General features: G+C 43.0%; 1 protein-coding gene across 1 annotated transcript in view; it reads right to left on the bottom strand.

Annotated features, from left to right (window-relative positions):
- The window catches only part of ITGA2B (integrin subunit alpha 2b), a 131615-nt gene that overhangs the window by 54490 nt on the left and 61877 nt on the right, over nt 1-15248 (bottom strand). The window contains exons 14-17 of the mRNA XM_063963177.1: nt 15162-15207; nt 7338-7442; nt 5132-5187; nt 3805-3956 (exon numbers count right to left, since the gene is read on the bottom strand). Coding sequence (XP_063819247.1) covers nt 3805-3956; nt 5132-5187; nt 7338-7442; nt 15162-15207 — 359 coding nt within the window. The remainder of the gene's footprint in view (nt 1-3804; nt 3957-5131; nt 5188-7337; nt 7443-15161; nt 15208-15248) is intronic.

Raw genomic sequence — 15248 nt, 5'->3', positions numbered from 1 at the left:
TGAGTGCCCAGGCCCCTGTTCCTTTAGTAAACTTACAGAAAACACTGTAAGTTTAACTGTTCATTTAGGCCTCTGGGGTAGATGGTATCTAGTTTATATATCCATCTAGCCTCTAGTTGTAATAATCTAGTTGCGCGATCTCCTCCTCTAGGTGTTTCCTGGATTTGGTGGACTATTTTGTACCTAACCGATGCCAAACTGTGTTTTTTCTGCACGAAGTGTCGTGCAACCGGTTGGTCACTTTTACCAGTGTTCAGGGCAGCCCGGATTGCTGATCTATGCTGGGCCATCCTTTCCTTAAAATGACATTGGGTCTTACCTACATAATACAGGCTACATGGGCAGATTAAAAGCATAAATAACGAAAGTTAAACTACAGGTGAGGGGCCATGCGATCCTGATTTTTTTGCCTGTGTGTGGGTGCGTGATGAAATCTCCTGTAAGCATGTAACTACAGGTGGTGCACCCTAAGCATTTAAAGCATCCGGCTTTGCGACTCAAAAAGTGAGTAGCCACCGGCATGGTATTAAAGCCAGTGACGTCATTTTTGACAACAAGGTCCTTGATGTTGGCGCTACGTGTGTAGCACGGCATAATGCTACTATGTTTAAGAGAAGACAAATTGGGGTCAGTGACACATATAGCAAAATATATAGCAGGACACTGATAAATATATAGCAGAATGTGATCGACTTTTGGCAGACACTGACACATACAGTCTGTTGAAGTCCGACCCTACCATGAAATACAAGGCTGAATTGGATGAGATTTTGAGCACAGCACACCTAGATCGGCTCATTACACAAGAAATATATCAGAAGCTCACATGCATACATCCAGTTATACCTATCTTTTATGTTACACCAAAATTACATAAAAACGCACAGCAGCCTCCGGGCAGACCTATAATATCTGCCAGAGGCTCGCTGTGTGAAGCAGTAGCCATCTTTTTAGATGTCTACCTTCAGCCTTGTATACAGGCCACGTTTACGCACCTCAAAGATTCCAACATGCTATTAAAAAATTGATGTCAATGCGGTCTGTACCAGAGGGTACTTCGTTGGCTACACTAGATGTAGCCAGCTTATATACCTGTATCCCGCATCAAGCTGGCTTAGCTGCTGTTAGACGTCTCATCACGCATAACACATTATACACTGGGACAGATATTGATTTGTTTATATCTTTGCTTGAATTTACGTTAGCGCATAATTATTTTTTGTTTAATGGCCGGTTTTTTAACCAAAGGACAGGGTGTGCGATGGGGTCGGCCGTAGCTCCATCATTAGCTAATGCCTATATGTGGGATATTGAACGGAATTTATTTTTTATAAAAGAGTCCATTACAGAACACATTTTGCTATATTTTCGTTACATAGACGATTTATTGTTGTTCTGGACCCATGAACCCCAGGCTTTAACTACCCTAATTGATGAGCACAACCACACAGATAGCCCTGTTAAGCTCACCCTCACTCTACATCCTTATGAAATCTGTTTTCTAGATATTAAGATTAATATCCAACAGGGTGTGATACAGACCTCGCTATATAGCAAGCCCACGGACCGCAACACGTTGTTGCGTTACGACAGCTTTCACCCTAAGTCTCTGGTGAGAGGTCTCCCTTTCTCCCAATTTCTCCGGGTGCGGAGAATTACCAGCGATCCTAGTGACTTAATCAGTCAGTTAGATAAGATGTCAGAAAAGTTCACCCAGAGGGGATATCCCAAGAACATTCTACAACAGGCCCGTGATAAAGTCATGGCCTTAGACAGAACTGAATTACTTTTCAACGAAAGGACCAAACCCACAAAAGAGAAGGTCACATGGGTTAATGAGTTTAACACAAATAGTGAAAAAAACAGTAGACGCATTAAACAAAATGTGGCCTATTGTCACCACTGACCCCAATTTGTCTTCCCTTAAACATAGTAGCATTATGCCGTGCTACACACGTAGCGCCAAAATCAAGGACCTTGTTGTCAAAAATGACGTCACTGGCTTTAATACCATGCCGGTGGCTACTCACTTTTTGAGTCGCAAAGCCGGATGCTTTAAATGCTTAGGGTGCACCACCTGTAGTTACATGCTTACAGGAGATTTCATCACGCACCCACACACAGGCAAAAAAATCAGGATCGCATAGCCCCTCACCTGTAGTTCAACTTTCGTTATTTATGTTTTAATCTGCCCATGTAGCCTGTATTATGTAGGTAAGACCCAATGTCATTTTAAGGAAAGGATGGCCCAGCATAGATCAGCAATCCGGGCTGCCCTGAACACTGGTAAAAGTGACCAACCGGTTGCACGACACTTCGTGCAGAAAAAACACAGTTTGGCATCGGTTAGGTACAAAATAGTCGACCAAATCCAGGAAACACCTAGGAGGAGATCGAGCAACTAGATTATTACAACTAGAGGCTAGATGGATATATAAACTAGATACCATCTACCCCAGAGGCCTAAATGAACAGTTAAACTTACAGTGTTTTCTGTAAGTTTACTAAAGGAACAGGGGCCTGGGCACTCATCACCTCCACTATGTAGATAACAACGGTCTAAGAATGATCCCCAATTTAAGTTGTATTTATCACTTGGGCATATTTATTCATTGAGACCGCAATTTCATGACCCAGCATTTGGGTAACGCCATCTATAAATACAGGATCTTCAGATAAATTCACAGACACACGGCCTTTTCAATATAAATTATAATAATTTACAAGAGTGGTTTATATTAATGATCAGTAAGATCCCATAACACAATAGGCGAGAGTTGACGTATGTTATGCATTTCGTACACTGTTCACCATGTCTGTAATTGTTGTATATTTTTAATCTGTATGTGAAATTCTAACACATGATTTTTAGATTTTTAGATTCACCAGTATGTCCATCACACTATATTTTTTAGTGTGTCTTAAACTTTTGAGTTTTTATATCACTGGGTAACAGAGGTTTGTTGTTTGCTGTTGTACACATCTACATTTGTTTGTTGTTGCCAGGTGACGGAGCACGGCGTATTGCTGTGGTTAGGTGCCGTCTCCATGGTAACCTGCTCCCTGCTGTCCACAGCCGCGTCAGAAGCGGGTCCGTGTCGCGGGATGACGTGACTTCCGGCAGACGGGCGCCACACGTGACCGGAAGCGCGAACTCCAGGTGCCGGACAACGCGGACGAGGCGGGGGATGACAGGGCCCAGGCTGGTAAGGTATTTAAGTTGTTTTGTTTGGTTTATTCACTTGTTTGCTGTGTCCTGAAGAAGGGGGTTCGACCCCCGAAACGTCGATATTAAACACACATGGCTTTTCTTTAAAATTTTGTGTGTCAGACTCTGAGTGCCGCCTATACCCGCCAGCCTCTATATATATATATATATATATATATATATATATATATATATATAAAAAATATTGGGTGTTTATTCTTAAAATACAAAAAAATCCATTACAAGGTATCTAAATATCACCCAAGAGCTTATTGCGGCCTGTGGCAGAGTCTTCTCCCCTCCGTCCATTATTGATAGGTTGGCACACATTTTTTATGACAATGGACGATATTACAATTATTTGGCTGTATACAGATTCCAGAAATGTTAATTTTTAATGGTTTCCAGAGTCAAAATTTAAGAAATACTCCTCTTATAAATCTTCTATTAATCCTACTTAATTTAGTATCAACTCATCTATGCGCTATCTTTGTATGTGTGGAATCCTGCTGCTCCCCAGAGATATATTTTTTTTCGGAATCTAACGTACAAACTAATTGGATCAGTTTATAATTGAATCCCCCTGTCTTATATACCCGCAGATAGACTGTGAACTCATTGCAGACAGGTTCTGTGTTGCTCTGGAGTATGATGGTCGTAGTTTTACTTGGCAGAGAAGTATCATTGAAGACAGTTCTGCGTAGAAACCTGTTCTTTTGACTGTCCAGCTGAATGTCCACTTCCAGACCTGAAACAATGACACAATACAGAGAGGTGTCCATAGATGAGGAAGATACCGTGGTACCACTGTGGTCAGTATCACCTAGTTTGCCAAACAGACCCCAAGGAGTTTACGGGAAAGGGTGCCCAGCACTCCTGCAAAATTATGCTGGCCTTCCCCCAGAGACTCTCCTGGAACTGCACCGCTCTACCTCAATAATCGGGAGCTGGGTGCTGCACGATAACATCACAGCACCTGACTCCTGGTCATTGAGGACTAACCAGCAATTTGGGATTATCCCCTCGGATGGTGACACCCAGTGCGGTCCACAACCCCCTAGTGATGGCACTAAGAAGATGGTGAGTGACTCTTAAAATGAAAAAGAAGCATATCTAGAACATATTTCTAGGAAACCAATTATAATATAATATTGAAAGCCATAAACTGAATTGAAGACGTTTTTGGTTCCATCTGGTTTCTGCTTACATACTTATTGCCAGTGTTAGTGTCACAACAACAGAGATTTTTCAGTGAATTTGGTATAGGATGTATCCCAGTTTGCTACACTTCACGTCACCAAATGCTCAATATAAACTACAGATTTAAAAGTTATAGCGCAAGACTATAGAGGATAATCCATGTGAGGGAAATAGGTGCCACAACTTATCCTTATAGTGTGTCCCTTTATATCCCATTCTATAACATCACAGCTGGCCTGGACAACCTATGAATTTCCAGAGGTTGTGAAGCCACAAATCCCAGCATATGCTATTTGCAATCTGGCACGGCATGCTGGGACATGTAGTTATCCAGCCAGGCATCTCAGCGTCATTTTTTTCAAACTTATGGCTTCCCTTATGCTGAATAAAACATGGACATGGTTTAGTTACCACCACAATAAAACGTCCTATTCAGTTGTATTTCTTTCTTTTCTCACAGAATAAGCAGTCCACATAAAAAATGTAAGAAGTGAACATAGAGAACAGACAGATATATTGTTTGACTTCCTAAGAAAGCATAGTAATAAATACATAAATGGACTGAAAAGAGTGATAGACAATTGTACGTTCAAAATAATGGCTTTTAAATAACAGTTGGTGTAAAATTATGTCATCAAAATTTCCACACATTTAAGAATATTTTCAGTATTCTCTTTTACAATAATCTCATATGCTTCTCCTAAGAATTAAAGACAGTCTCACTTATTGTCTTGGGGAGGCTTTTTCCTGGGGCTCGAGAGCAGATACCCAAGGTGAAACTATAAAAATAAGACAGACACATTAGATAATGTAATGTCCACATAGTCCAAATTCATTTATCCCTCATCTGTCCGGAACGCTGGATCTAACATGGAAATAATAACCATATTATAACAAATATTACTATTGGTGTTAATTTGTCAGGTGCCACAGAATGCCACAGCGACAGACAAAGGGGAAAATAGGGCATACATAAATCAGAACTGGCACTTCGGAGTCCATGGTCCGGATTAAGGATGAACATGCCTCCCTCCCCTCTTTCAAAGGGCCCCCACTGTCCAACACCAATCCGAACACTGATCCCACTAGCAGCCGCTGACAGCTGTTCTCACACTACCCTCAGTAACATGATGGTGGCATGGCACTGCACAAGTGCACTGCTCACTAAGGGGGTAATTCAGACTGGATTGCTGCAGTGGCAGCGATCACAGTCTGAATCTTTTTGTGGACTACGCACGCGCAGTGGCCGCATTGCGTGAACACCTCCCCCCCCCCCCCCCACCCGATCCCAGTGAGATGCACTAGCCCTGTGCTGGCCATCCCCCCGCATGTCTGTGATAGTGATCTTAGATGTTCTAAATTTAGCACATCTACGATCAGCTCTGCATTACCCCCTAAGCTCTGCCAGCGGGCGCCCAATGGGAGCACCCAGTAAATGTCTGTGCAGGCTCAGTGTACTACAAACACTAGGTGTACAAGCTGTTGTCTAAGAGAGGTTTTCATTCGCACAACAAGGGAAATTATCGGTGGGGGTGGAACGCCAAGTGTTTAATATGTTCTAGTGCGCTGGGAACGTCCCATAAGCATGCAACAGTATTGTGCATGGAGAACACAGCAGGTGGGCCAGGCCTGTGTGCTTTAAATGCCAGGGATGATTTTTAGTTCTAGTCTGACTGCTGTTGATTCATTATATAGCATGTATTCTATTGGATGTTGTCTCACCACCTCAAACTCAAGAGCGACACCCAGTGCCATCCCTGAACTGTACCCGGTTACCTATCACTTCTTTAAACCTTCATCATTCCCTGAAAACCCACATCTGCAGACAAGCGTGTTATATTCCTGAACCACCCATTTAGCCTCCATAAGCTGTACTACCCAGTTACCTCTTCTACACAGTTCATACAAAACATACCATAGGAGTAACTATTGTAGATGCAGAGCAAGCTGCTGCTACGGGGTCTGAATAGCCATGGACTCCAAGGACATACTGATGCCTCTTTAACCACAAGCATCTGCATGTTGTTCCAGCTAATAGCTGCTAGGGCATGCTAGAACATGTAGTTACCTTGTTGACATTTAACAGGCAAGGGACATTATAGAAAACAGTGAAAAAAAACTTATGTTGAATAAAATGGCTACTCAAGCCCCTCCTTTACCATCAGTGTATTAAATTAAATCTACTTTACCACATAGCCCAATTGAAAAATAATTAAATCCAATTAGAAAGACAAAAAGCATGTAACATTGAGTGATGACATCACAGAAGAGCAGGCTGGGAGCATCAAAGTGGGTGCCTGGCGCATCCTTAGGACATGCCTGACGCCTCTATAGGCTGCAAGGTGCCCATCCGGACACTGTAGTATCTGGAAACAGACGCAGTCAGGGCATTGGCACCAGTTGCAATATTTCTGGTACTGCCCTGGCTGTAGAGACCCACTGCCATCTGCCGTGATGGAGGTATACAAGTTTCATCTACACTAGCTGATGTGTCTGGCTTCAAACGGGGTGCTGGGTAGAACATTTTACCCCTTTGCACCCCCTTAGGAGTCAAATTTTGAAAAATCCCTGCTTAGGGGAAAGCTGCAAATAACTGTCACAGTTTCCAGACCACCCAGCAGGTCACACGTTCCAGGTCAACCAGCAGGTGCACAGGAGAGTCCACCAGCTGTCACATTTTCCAAAGCACAATGGTGATGCATTGTAAATGGCAGGTGGACATTTTTGCCACATACCTCCAAAATGAAGCAACCAATTAGAACACCAATATCTTTTGCAAACCTACAGACCAAGACCTTTAATTTGGTATATGAAGTGCCCTGCTTGGACATCCTAAAAATATGTCACTCATAAAAGTCATCCTTCTGCTATTAAAATATACATATTAGCTTCTAAACCTTATAATGAACCCTAGACCCTGTTTCCTCACCAGGAGACAGCCTCTGATCCCCTGTGTTTACAAAGCTTCAAGTCTGGATTCAAAGTGTCTGGAGAGAAGTACATGGAGGTTTGGAGGAGGACAACTGGCTGGGCTCTGAAAGACAAGATGCAAGATTAGTGTTACTCTTAACTATTACTTGTATAGTGCCAACACATTACACAGCACTTTGCTTACTGTCAAAAGTTGCTACAGTACCACACAAAAGGGGAGAAATATCAAACCTTCCAGACAGATGAAGTGAAGGTGCCCATGGAAACCAATCATCTAGCTATCTTTTATCTAGCACAGTTTATAAAATCACAGAAGCTGATTTAGGGGTCTACTCATGAAGCAGTGAAAAAAGTGCGGAGAAGTGAGCCAGTGGAGAAGTTACCCATGGCAACCAATCAGCATTGACGTAACATTTATAATTTGCATACTATACAATTGTACGGAGCAGCTGATTGGTTGCCATGGGCAACTTCTCCACACTTTTCACTGCTTCATGAATAAACCCCTATAGCTGGCCATACATTAGGACGATATCGGATACGAATGTAAGATTTCAACGCATCATATGACGCATTGTGTGCACATCGTATGTGTTTTCGGTAGGCTTACGATGCGATGCGCATCCCTGTTGGTCGAATGTTGCATCAAATAATCATTCGTGCAGCCCATATTATCTGACGTAATCGTATGAACATCGTACCTTGGTTTATGCACATACAGTGCATCGTATACGATCAGCATAATTTTTAAATGGCATTTCCTTCCAGGTAATCACAGGCTTTTTGTGAGGCACACAATCCATTAACAGATTGTATGTTTCATCGTATGCACATAAAACTTCAAATCGTGTACTAGGAGCTACCGGAAGGGTTGAAGGGAAATCTTATGAGGAATTGGATCGGATGCTGGTCGTCCTAATGTATGGCCAGCATTAGGCAACTCTTCCACTATCTCTCCTGAAGGCTTGATACATCTCCCCAATGACACCCACTACCAATAACCTGCTAGTATATTTTTTTTAGTTCTCTTGGGGGGTAGGGGGGGGGGGGGGAGAGCATGCCTAGGAAACCGAGGCAAATACGGGGAGAACATACTAACGTCATACATATATGGGATGATTCTATGTCGCATGTAATGATGCTGACGTGAATTAGCAATTTTTTGTGACTGCACATACATGTAAATCTCTAAAGAGTCATACAGCACATGTGTGGGATGGTCACATAGGACAGACTGAGCCACCCTGGAACATATCGGGCATTCCTGGACAGTGACTGGGAGGTGACTAAATAGATGGATAGTCCATCTGATGGGTGCGTGATGGGAATGTTGCTGGCATGTCACAGGAATGGTTTGTGAACGGAGACGCCCATACTCTGATGGAGATTCTGCTCCTAGCTTGTGGCTGTTACAAGCCCATTTATGTATAGAGCATCGCGCTGTAGCTCTACTTGTAGCAGCTCAATAAAGTATAATAGTAAGAAAAAGGCAGTGAGCGCTTAATGTCTTACTTATTGTGGCACCTGTTATGGAAAAAAAGGGGTTAAATTAAAATGTTTACACTCTTAAGAGCAAGTGGAGAATATGGATAACGTCTGTTATGTCCGCTTCGGTTTCACCTGTTAAACTAAACTCACCCTACCTCTACCAATCCCGCAGTCCGGGTTGGATTAGATGGTCTGTGTCTCCCGTTTATACGATGATCTTTGTCCTTCTCCCGCTGCAGGCAGGTGATGTTAACGGTGGATATCCGGAAGCTTAGTGCTGCTCTTGCTGTTGTTAGGTACAGCGCCGCAACCTGGATGAGGGCTGATGGTTATTCACTCCCATTTCTTATCCTCCCGCTGCTGCTGATGGAGTGAATGGCGGCGGGCACCCGGAACTTGCGTTGCGCTGTCAAAGTTGTTTGATGCGGTCAGATGTCCGAGGATGAGCTCCATCTAACAGTCCTCTCCGTTTCTCCTATTGCTTCCAACGCGTTTTGTGCGCCGTGGCGCACTTTGGCCCTCATTCCGAGTTGTTCGCTCGTTATTTTCCTTCGCATCGGTGTGATTTTCCGCTAACTGCGCATGCGCAATGTTCGCACTGCGGCTGCGTCAAGTAAATTTGCTAAGAAGTTTGGTATTTTACTCACGGCATTACGAGGTTTTTTCTTCGTTCTGGTGATCGGAGTGTGATTGACAGGAAGTGGGTGTTTCTGGGCGGAAACTGTCCGTTTTATGGGTGTGTGTGAAAAAACGCTGCAGTTTCTGGGAAAAACGCGGGAGTGGCTGGAGAACGGGGGAGTGACTGGGCGAACGCTGGGTGTGTTTGTGACGTCAAACCAGGAACGAAACCGACTGAACTGATCGCAGTGGCAGAGTAAGTCTCGAGCTACTCAGAAACTGCTAAGAAATGTCTATTCGCAATTTTGCGAATCTTTCGTTCGCAATTCTGCTAAGCTAAGATTCACTCCCAGAGGGCGGCGGCTTAGCGTGTGCACTGCTGCGAAAAGTGGCTCGTGAGCGAACAACTCGGAATGAGGGCCCTTGTCAAGGCTGGCAAGGTTAGAAACATGTTGGATATTTATAGTAAAAAACCTTTATTTAAAAAACTGGAAGTGGTCATCGGAAATGTTTCAAAAAGGTGGGAATCACATGTTTCTTATTCTTCTATCATTTTTAATAGGAAAAGAGGAAAAGTTAAAAAAAATTCTTTAATTAAAAAAGAAAAAGAAAAAAAAGAAGAGCGATTTATTTAAAATTAATTCCAAGGTGCCACAATAATTAATATGTTTTGGTTGATGTTATAGCAAAAAGTTAATAAAATTTCCTAAAAAAACGTTAAATTCAAAGTCTATATTTAAACCTTTCGGATCTAAAGTTTGCATTTCAAAGATGCATCTCGATTCGGTCTTTTTTAGTTCACGTATCAGAATCAGCCTTATTGGCCAGGTATACTTGAGTATACTAGGAATTTGTCTTCGGTTTGTTATACAACAGCCAAGTAGGTAACAGATAAGCAGGTGAGGGGGCAAGTCAAGTCATACAGATAGGTATACCGTAGGGACACAGGTCTCACAAGTATCATGTCTCCTCCTTTCCAATTTGGTTCTAATTTCTGAATAGCTATAAATTGTAGACTGGAGGGGTTTTATTGTGTTCTAGTAAAAAATGGTTGGACAGACTGTGTGTTGTTAGTCCTTTCTTTATGTTGTACACGTGCTATCTTATTCTAATTTTTAGTTTCCTTTTTGTTTGCCCGATGTATTGCATTCTGCAAGGGCATTCCAAGAGATAAATTACCCCTTCCGATTCGCATGTGATGTGATCCTTTATGGTATATTCCTTATTCGTTTGGTTGGATTTTAATTTTTCTTTTGGTTTTGTTGAAACGTCTTTACAGTGTCACAGCTGACTTTGTTTGTGAACCCGGACTAGTACTGGACACTGGGTTTGGTCTTGAGCGCTGTGGACAGAATTGGGCTGGCTTGATGAATGATCTGCTCATTCAGACGTGGTCTATGAGGAAAGGTGACCAGCTATGGGTACTGGAACACTCATGGTGGGAACCACCAGTGCAATGAGTAGCTGGGTATTATCTAATGGAGAGTCACGTGAGGACTGGTGAGTTGACGGAATGCTGGGAGGACCGGCAATCCAGGAGATTCTCGGATCACTAGTTGGAACCAGTGTAATAGATGTTGAAGAGACTGAGGACAACAGCAGTGACTGTAGAAGAAGCTGAGGGCATCAGCAATGACTGTAGAGGAAGCAGAGGGCATCAGCAATAATTATAGACGACGCTGAGGACATCAGCAATACTTGTATATGATGCTGAGAGCATCAGCAATGACTGTAGAGGAAGCTGAGAGCATCAGCAATAATTGTAGATGAAGCTGAGGACATTAGCAATACTTGTATATGAAGCTGAGAGCATCAGCAATGCGGATTTCCAGATGCTGGGCAACCGAGGCAGCACAGTGGGAATTCCAAATGCTGTGTAATGCAGTGTCAGCACTGCTGGTTTCCCAGGTGCTGTGATGTAGTGATTGTACACAATGTATGAGTTATTGCTGCAAGGTGGTAGACAGCAGTAGCAGGTTTTCCAGATACTGAGGTGCGCTACCTTGTGCAGCAGTTTAACTGGAAGCTGGTAAGAACCAGCAGAGTCTCTAATGCCGCTAGGGATATAGGACAGTCCCTCTGGATCACTGGAGGACTTCCAGTGAATCTGGAGATGCCAGGATGTAGTGGCAGCGATGGCCCTTTAAATCATCCAGGGAGTCAGGGAGTGCGGTAGATGGTAACTGCACTGAGTCGTTACCAGCAGGAGATTCTGGAGCTCACTCCAGGTGGAGACACACCTCCTTGCTGTACATTGGTGAGGAACACTTGCCTGAAAAACTACCCAGCTTTGGACTCTGATGGTGGATTCCTGTTCCCGGAAGGTACCAGAGAAACCTATATACCACAAATGAGATTTGGTGTGTAATATACACCGCTGTCTGAGGTACGCAGCCAGATTGTTGTGTTTTATCTTTTGCTTAAATAAAACTGTATTACACTATTTGGACCCCTCCCCGTTCCGCTTTTTTTTCATATATGAAATATAATTCCTGTATGAGAGTCGGATAGAGGGAGGAGAATCCTACAGTTTGAAATTTAAGAAATTGGTGGGCTACTTCGATATTTGCATATACTTCACTTTGAAGATTTCCTTCTATCATCCTGGGAGACAGAAAGATAAGACCACAAACGAGATTTGGTGTGAAATATACACCTTTTCCTAAGGTACACTGCTAAATTTGTGTTTCCGTCCACTCTTACTATACAATATTACACTATTGGATCCCTCCTGTTCCTCTTTTTCATATCTGTGACATCACCTGCCTGCAGTGGGAGAAGGACAAAGATCATCGTATAAACGGAAGATACAGACCATCTAATCCAACCCGGACTGCGGAATGGTAGAGGTAGGGTGAGTTTAGCTTAACAGGCGAAACCAGAGCGGACATAACAGACGTTATCCATATTCTCCACTTGCTCTTAAAAGAGTGTAAACATTTTAATTTAACCTTTTTTTCCCCTAACAGGTGCCCCAATAAGTAAGACATTAAGCGCTCACTGCCTTTTTCCTGGCACAAGCCCATGCATATTCACTGGCACACACTTGGACACCAGGGGAAGAGTTGATACTGGCATTCGCATAAAGTCTCAGATGCGACTGTGGCAAAAGACGCTAAAGCAGTCACAGCAGCATGCACCTCATAGCAGTATATTTACTAAGGTGTGAGCTTTTTAGAAGTGGAGATGTTGCCCAAAGTAACCAATCAGATTCTAGCTATTAACTCAGGGGCGTTTTAAGAGAGGAGGAGGCCCGTGTTCAGCCTCCTCCGTCAGGCCCCTCCTCTCTGCCCGGAGCGCTGTAGAGTCTGAGCACTAGAGGGCTTAGACTCTACTGCGCATGCGCAGATCTCCGTGAAAATGGTGCGGCGGCCATTTTCCCTGAGATCTCTTTACTGCGCATGCGCAGAACGCCGTGAAAATGGCCGCTGGGCCATTTTCACTGTGTTCTAGTGGCGCTGCGGATGCCGGCGCTGGACTTCAGAGGTGGTAAGTATTTTATAAATGGGTGCAGTGTGTGTGCGGTGGGGTCCCCTCTGGACTCAGGGGCCCGTGTGCACCGTACACACTGCACCCATTATAGAAACGCCAGTGTATTAACTTCTAGAAGCAGCTAGATAAATGTTAAGTGGAATCTGATTGGTTGTTATGGGCAACATCTCCAATTCTAAAAAAGCTCCCACCTCAGTCAAAATACCCCATAGTGTCAGTTACAGAAACAGAAGAAAACAGGAAAGTATTAGGGGGGTCTATTTATGAAGCAATGAAAAGAGTGGAGAAACAGACCAGTAGAGAGGTTGCCCCAGTCAGCATCTCCCTTACATTTTATAGAATGTATTTGACAAAGGCTTCCTTCAAAGGTGATTGGTTGCTATGGGCAACTCCTCCGCTAGTCCTTTTCTCTACTCTTTTCACTGCTTCATGCAGTGCTGAATAGTAATAAGAATGTTGGCAATTAATTTTGAAGTTTTTTTTTCTTTTCAATGCATTTTTAATGACCTAAAGATGTAAAAATATTTCAAAGTAATCTGCAAAGCTTTCTCAGTCAATAGCAACAGAGGTGAATGCATCACTGATGCCTACATTGCATAGCAACAAAGAGGAAAGCAGTTTTCCCAAATTCAAATGGCTTTGCTGTACTGACATGTAGAGAGCAGAGCAGAGATGTGTCAATCAATAATAAGAATGGAGCAGAGATGTGTCATATCCCAGTATGACAGCGAGGTGTGGTATAGAAGGTCAACATTAATCATATGGACACTACTAAAATGTCAACATGATAGATCTGTGAATTACCTGCCCCCAGTGGCAGCTGCATCTCCAGCATCTGTTTCCGTGTCTGGCAGTCATGTGTGCAGCAGTTCAGGCTCAGAGATCTGATGGAGCGGTGGTTCAAGAAGTATTCTCCCCTTAATGCCTAATTCTAACCCTTCTGCCACCTAAGCCTAATGTTGACATTCTGAGATGGTCTGCATTTCGGATAACAACATTGTGAACATGACAACAGTCTGAGGATGTTGAAATGTTGCTTGTCATCATAACTGTCAACATTGTGAATGTCGACCTCAGGACTATCTCTGACAGAGATCGTACATCCCGCCCTAAGAGAGAGTTGTCTAAGCTTAGAAAAGTGATAATTTCACTGTGATAAAGTACCAGCCAATCAGCTCCTAACTGCCATGTCACAGGCTGGGTTTAAAAAAACGACAGTTAGGAGGTGCATGGCTTGTGAAATTATCACTTTTCTAAACTTAGTACATCCCGCCCACATAGTATACATAGTAAAAAAACTAAAAAACAAAGCGGCAGAGTCCAGAAAGCGTTTTGTACCTAGGAAATGTTGCATGTAAGCGCATGTACAAATCAGTAAGTGATCAGTAAGATGATAAAACAGTGACCCAAATTTCTGTGAAATATGAATGCAAAAACTATAACTTGTATCCAAATAATTTATTGCTATACAGAAGTGTTATATTTTACATAGATGTATAAGCTGTAACAGTATAATTTGGGCTTGGGTGCTTAGTTTTCATAGTATGATGTTAGAGAAAAATATATAGTGGCAACTGATCTTAGCACATCACAAAACATATACACATATATACAATACATGGGGCCACATGTACTAAGCCCAGGGTTGGACTGGCCCACAGGGGCAAACCCTCGGTGGGAACTACTGTCTGGGGCCCCACCTCCTCCTGTAGGGATCAGGTTACAGACTGTGCTGTTATTAATTTATCATGCACGCATTAATTATCATGCATGCACTATAGTATTTACCGGTACTTGTATATATTTATCAACCCATGCAAAATGGTTAGGCAAACCAATGAGGCAGCTGGGCACCCCCCCACTAGAGACTGGCCACACCACTAAGCATGGGCCCCCACTGCATTCCCCTGATGGGCCCTACATGCCCCAGTCCACCACTGACTAAGCCTTTGAAAGTAATACATTTCACGGTGCTAAAGTACCAACCAACCAGCTCCTAACTGTAATTTTTCAAACCCAGCCTGTGACTTGGCAGTTAGGAGCTGATTGGTTGGTACTTTAACACAGTCAAATTTATCTCTTTTCAAGGCTTATTATATCTCCCCAATTATATGAAACAGAAGCCCATCTATAGACCAGATAGCTCACTACAGATTGACCTCCCTTACCACAGCTTAAAGTTCAGTACCATATGCTGCTAAATACAGTTATATCTAAATCTCACCTGAATACATACACTGTATCCTCTTCAAATGCTCCAACAATCAAATCTACAAAAAAAAAAAAAGAAATTCAGAATACAAGGTAGAAC

Source organism: Pseudophryne corroboree, chromosome 3, assembly GCF_028390025.1.
Source record: "Pseudophryne corroboree isolate aPseCor3 chromosome 3, aPseCor3.hap2, whole genome shotgun sequence".
NCBI lineage: Eukaryota > Metazoa > Chordata > Amphibia > Anura > Myobatrachidae > Pseudophryne > Pseudophryne corroboree.
The sequence above is the reverse complement of the archived record's forward strand: the minus strand, read 5'-3'. Positions and strand labels throughout refer to the sequence as shown.